This window comes from Gymnoscopelus microlampas (genome assembly GCF_963454915.1).
Source record: "Gymnoscopelus microlampas genome assembly, chromosome: 3".
Taxonomy (NCBI): Eukaryota; Metazoa; Chordata; class Actinopteri; order Myctophiformes; family Myctophidae; genus Gymnoscopelus; species Gymnoscopelus microlampas.
The window spans coordinates 53,230,677-53,234,537 of record NC_139940.1 but is presented as its reverse complement, the minus strand read 5'-3'; the positions used below and the strand labels follow the sequence as shown (position 1 = coordinate 53,234,537).

Genomic DNA, 3,861 nt, shown 5'->3' with positions numbered 1-3,861 from the left:
AATGAAATATTAATGAAAATGTCCATCAGAAGCTGCCATGGTGATGACCCTGATTTGGAGAGTTAGACTAGAGTTGTAGAGTTGTAGAGTAGTAGTTGTATTTCGGCTATGGACCCGAAACTTTATAAATACATTATGGATTTCAAAACCCATACGAGTTGGCCCTGCATGCTTCTGATTGGTTCCTAGCCGGTGACGTATGTGGCTGACGTAATCAACGTCTGCTATGTGCGTCTGTTGCATCATCACATTGTAATGGCGGCGTACAACAGCAGCAACAACAACACTTCCAGCATGAAAGACATGCTACAGTTTATGAAACTTATTGGACAACTCAAAAGGGTCCCAAGGACAGGATGGGTGTACAGGAAGGTAAAGGAACCAGAGAGTGTTTCAGATCACATGTACCGTATGGCCCTGATGGCTCTGACCATCACAGACCCTGCTGTGGACAAGGACAGGTGTATGAAGCTGGCTCTGGTTCATGACATGGCAGAGTGTATTGTAGGAGACATCACACCAGTAGACAATGTCAGCAAAGCAGAGAAACACCGGCGGGAGCAGGAAGCAATGACACATCTAACCAGTCTGCTGCAGGATGGACTTAAGCAGGAGCTTTATGGACTATGGGAGGAGTATGAAAACCAGAGCAGTCCAGAGGCCAGGTTGGTGAAACAGTTTGACCTTCTAGAGATGATCCTCCAAGCTCATGAGTACGAGCAGATAGAAGGAGCACCTGGAAGACTGCAGGAATTCTTTGATTCCACCAACGGTCGCTTCCAGCACCCAGACGTGGTCCAGCTGGTCAGCTGTCTGAACGAGGAGAGAAGAGATCATATGAGCAAAGCAGATGGTGCAAAGCATTCTGGGAACGTGGAGCCCGCCAGTAACACCACGGAGTCTGCAGAACCACACACTGACAGACACAGCTCCTGACTTTAACATACACACTGTGTCACTGTGGTGTGGACAAAACCCAGCACGCAGTAATAACCCGATATTACTGGCCTGGAATGGAAGCAGACATCCGCATATGGGCTGCAAGTTGGAAGGGTCAAGGGTCATCCAAATGTATATATCATTTGTACATGCAGGCCTACTTTGGAAAACAATGTCAAATTGAATCATTAATTATATTCAAACACTTCTGTGATAGTATATCCCCCTTCACTTACTTTTTGGGCTTGACCAAAGGCCTGTGATATATATTAATGTGCATTTAATTTGCCAGGTCAGGTGCACAATGCCAGGTCAAGTAGGGAAGTTTAAAAGCGAAGACCCAATACCAGCCAATATCAGTGAGTGTTATAGGGTCCCTATAAATGTATAGGGCCCCAGAGAGGCTGCTAACGGATCACGTGAGTGCATTTAGGAACCAGGTACAACACTCATGAAATATTACACAATTCTTGGTAAACTATACTGTATTTAAAAAAAAAAATATTTATAGTTGGAGAGGGAAGACTTATCATTCATCTGATTTTTTTTTTACTTTTATGTAATGTAGCACTTTGAGATTTGTGTCAAATTGCGTTACAAATCAAATGTATTATTAATGCAAAATGTAATTTAACGTGAATTCCAGGCTCTGTGAAGCCCTACAAATCGGGAGCTTTGCTGCCAAATGCCACCCGCAAACCAATGGACTGGTGGAAAAAAATAACAGGACCATCCAGAGGTAAGTTGCATATTGTCAAATTGGCAGATACACCTATACAACATGAATCCTGTAGACTACATTAAGTGCATCTGAATGTCTGCTATTATGTTATGTAATGTGGACATTTTCAGGTCTCGGACAGCTCTATAGTTCCAAGCACCCCTAACAGTGGGACAAATACCTCCAGGCCACCATGTTCGTACTGAGGACCAAAAAGCAGCTGACCACACAATATTCGCCGTACTACCTGATGTTTGGTCGGGAGGCAAGATATTCCTCAGAGCTCCTTATTGTGGACTATGACGTAAGTGGCTCCATTTGTTGGGGGGCAGTAAATTAGTAGAATAGTACCAAATCGGTTTAACCCCCTTTATTAATTGGCCAATTACAGCCAATCTACAGTCTCACAACGCATTGCGACACGGTGTGAGCTTGTAGATCTGCTATTTTCCAAAAATCCTGAAAAAAATAATTCTGATTTGGCAGTTGATCTGATGGGTTCTCAACCTTTTCAGGCCGCGACCCCCAAAATAATGATATTATTTCCCGCGACCCCCCGCGCGCACGCGCACGGTCCCGTTCGCGCGTGCGAGCGGTCTCGTTCGCGCGCGCGAAGGTTATTTAATTATAATAGGTTATTTGATAATTGTTTATTATCAAAACATTTTTGCAAAAAGTGGGTAAATTGAGTAAATTAACTGATAAAACATGAATTAATGATAACATAAAAAAATATTTTGTAAAAAAAAAAAACATTTTTTTTTTTCAAATTCACCCAAAAAATCTGGTGACCCCCCCAAATTATTTGGCGACCCCCCTGGGGGTCGCGACCCCCAGGTTGAGAACCACTGTGATCAATCAACTGCCAAATGCATGTTGATTTGGGGGTCCTTGACGTGTGATTTGGGAAGCTACGGGAGCGGCTGGCAAACCGCACCAACGACCATTGCCGTTGGCTGAATAACGCCTGCTTGAAAGGTGGGCTTGCAGAATGTTATGAGTTATGTCAGACCAGCTGTGATAAAACTAACGTTAAAAAAAAAGAAGACAATATTACTTACTAGGCCTTTGTAGTACAATAACATTATGCCTTTCTCCTCAGACACTTGTTAGCAAGCTTGCATGGGGACCGTACCTATGTTCCCCGGGTCCTATGTTCCCCGCTTTCCTAGGGAGAGCGGGGAACATAGGACCTAACCTAAACCTAACCCTAACCTTAGTGGGGGAACATAGAACCCGGGGAACATGCATGTACAGTATGCAATGGAATAACGTTACTATGCATAATAAATATCGGCATGTATGCAATGGAATAACGTAGAACAATCCAAATTATGCCTTTTCTCCATGCAATGGAATAACGTAGAACAATCCAAATTATGCCTTTTCTCCTCAGACACATTGGTAGCAAGGTTGCATGTATGCAGTGGTGACTTTAGATGCAATCAAGCCAGCAGACAAGAGTGAATTACTGTCTCCATTAGTTTATAAACTCTTTGGGTGGTATATCCTATAATTATTAACCTATATTAACTTATTTACTGTACATACACATTATGTAAAAGATTGGCGTTGCAGTTTGGATTCCATTCACGTTGGTGGCTGCCTGCCACTCCACTGTATAGGGTCGGGGTTTACGAACCACTCCCGTAGGTTCCCAAATCACGCGTCCTTGACATGAATAAAATTGAGAACCACTACTGCCAATAACCCCACCTGGCGTTTTGATGACGACTTTAAAGTTGGGGAGGTTGTCCTGAAAAAGAATATACAAGAGCAAAGAAAGGGAGTAAATATTGCACCGGAGATGATTGGCCCATATACCATCACTGACATAAAGGGGAAAGTTACCCACTGTTTACCGGCAGGTGGCAGTCCTGAGACAGGCATTAAATGTGGCATGGTCCAAGTATATTCCATGTTTGGGATTTCAATAATTGACAACTATAATAACTCTCCACAACCATAATCCATGGAAACCCTCCATCCACGGCTTTTGACCTCCTCCAACCTAAAAGTTATCTCACGTCTGATCAAAGTTAAGTGCCTTCACATTAAACTATTGTGACACTGCATTCAATTAAAATCCTGGCATGCCCTTCATTAATCACTCATCATGTACTGTACATATATTTTTTGTCTCTCAAGTTTCCTTGTTCCAGAGTTCCATTGGCATTTAATCCTTGACGTTTCCGTGAGAA

General features: G+C 42.9%; 1 protein-coding gene across 1 annotated transcript; it reads left to right on the top strand.

The window, feature by feature from the left end:
* Positions 1 to 290: 290 nt before the first annotated feature.
* On the top strand, positions 291 to 936 carry LOC311041912 (5'-deoxynucleotidase HDDC2-like; the record flags this gene model as incomplete). The annotated part of the gene is made up of 1 exon (XM_084052395.1): positions 291 to 936. Exon 1 carries the CDS (start codon positions 295 to 297, stop codon positions 934 to 936), a length of 642 nt encoding a protein of 213 aa, XP_083908521.1. The 5' UTR covers positions 291 to 294.
* Positions 937 to 3,861: the final 2,925 nt, after the last annotated feature.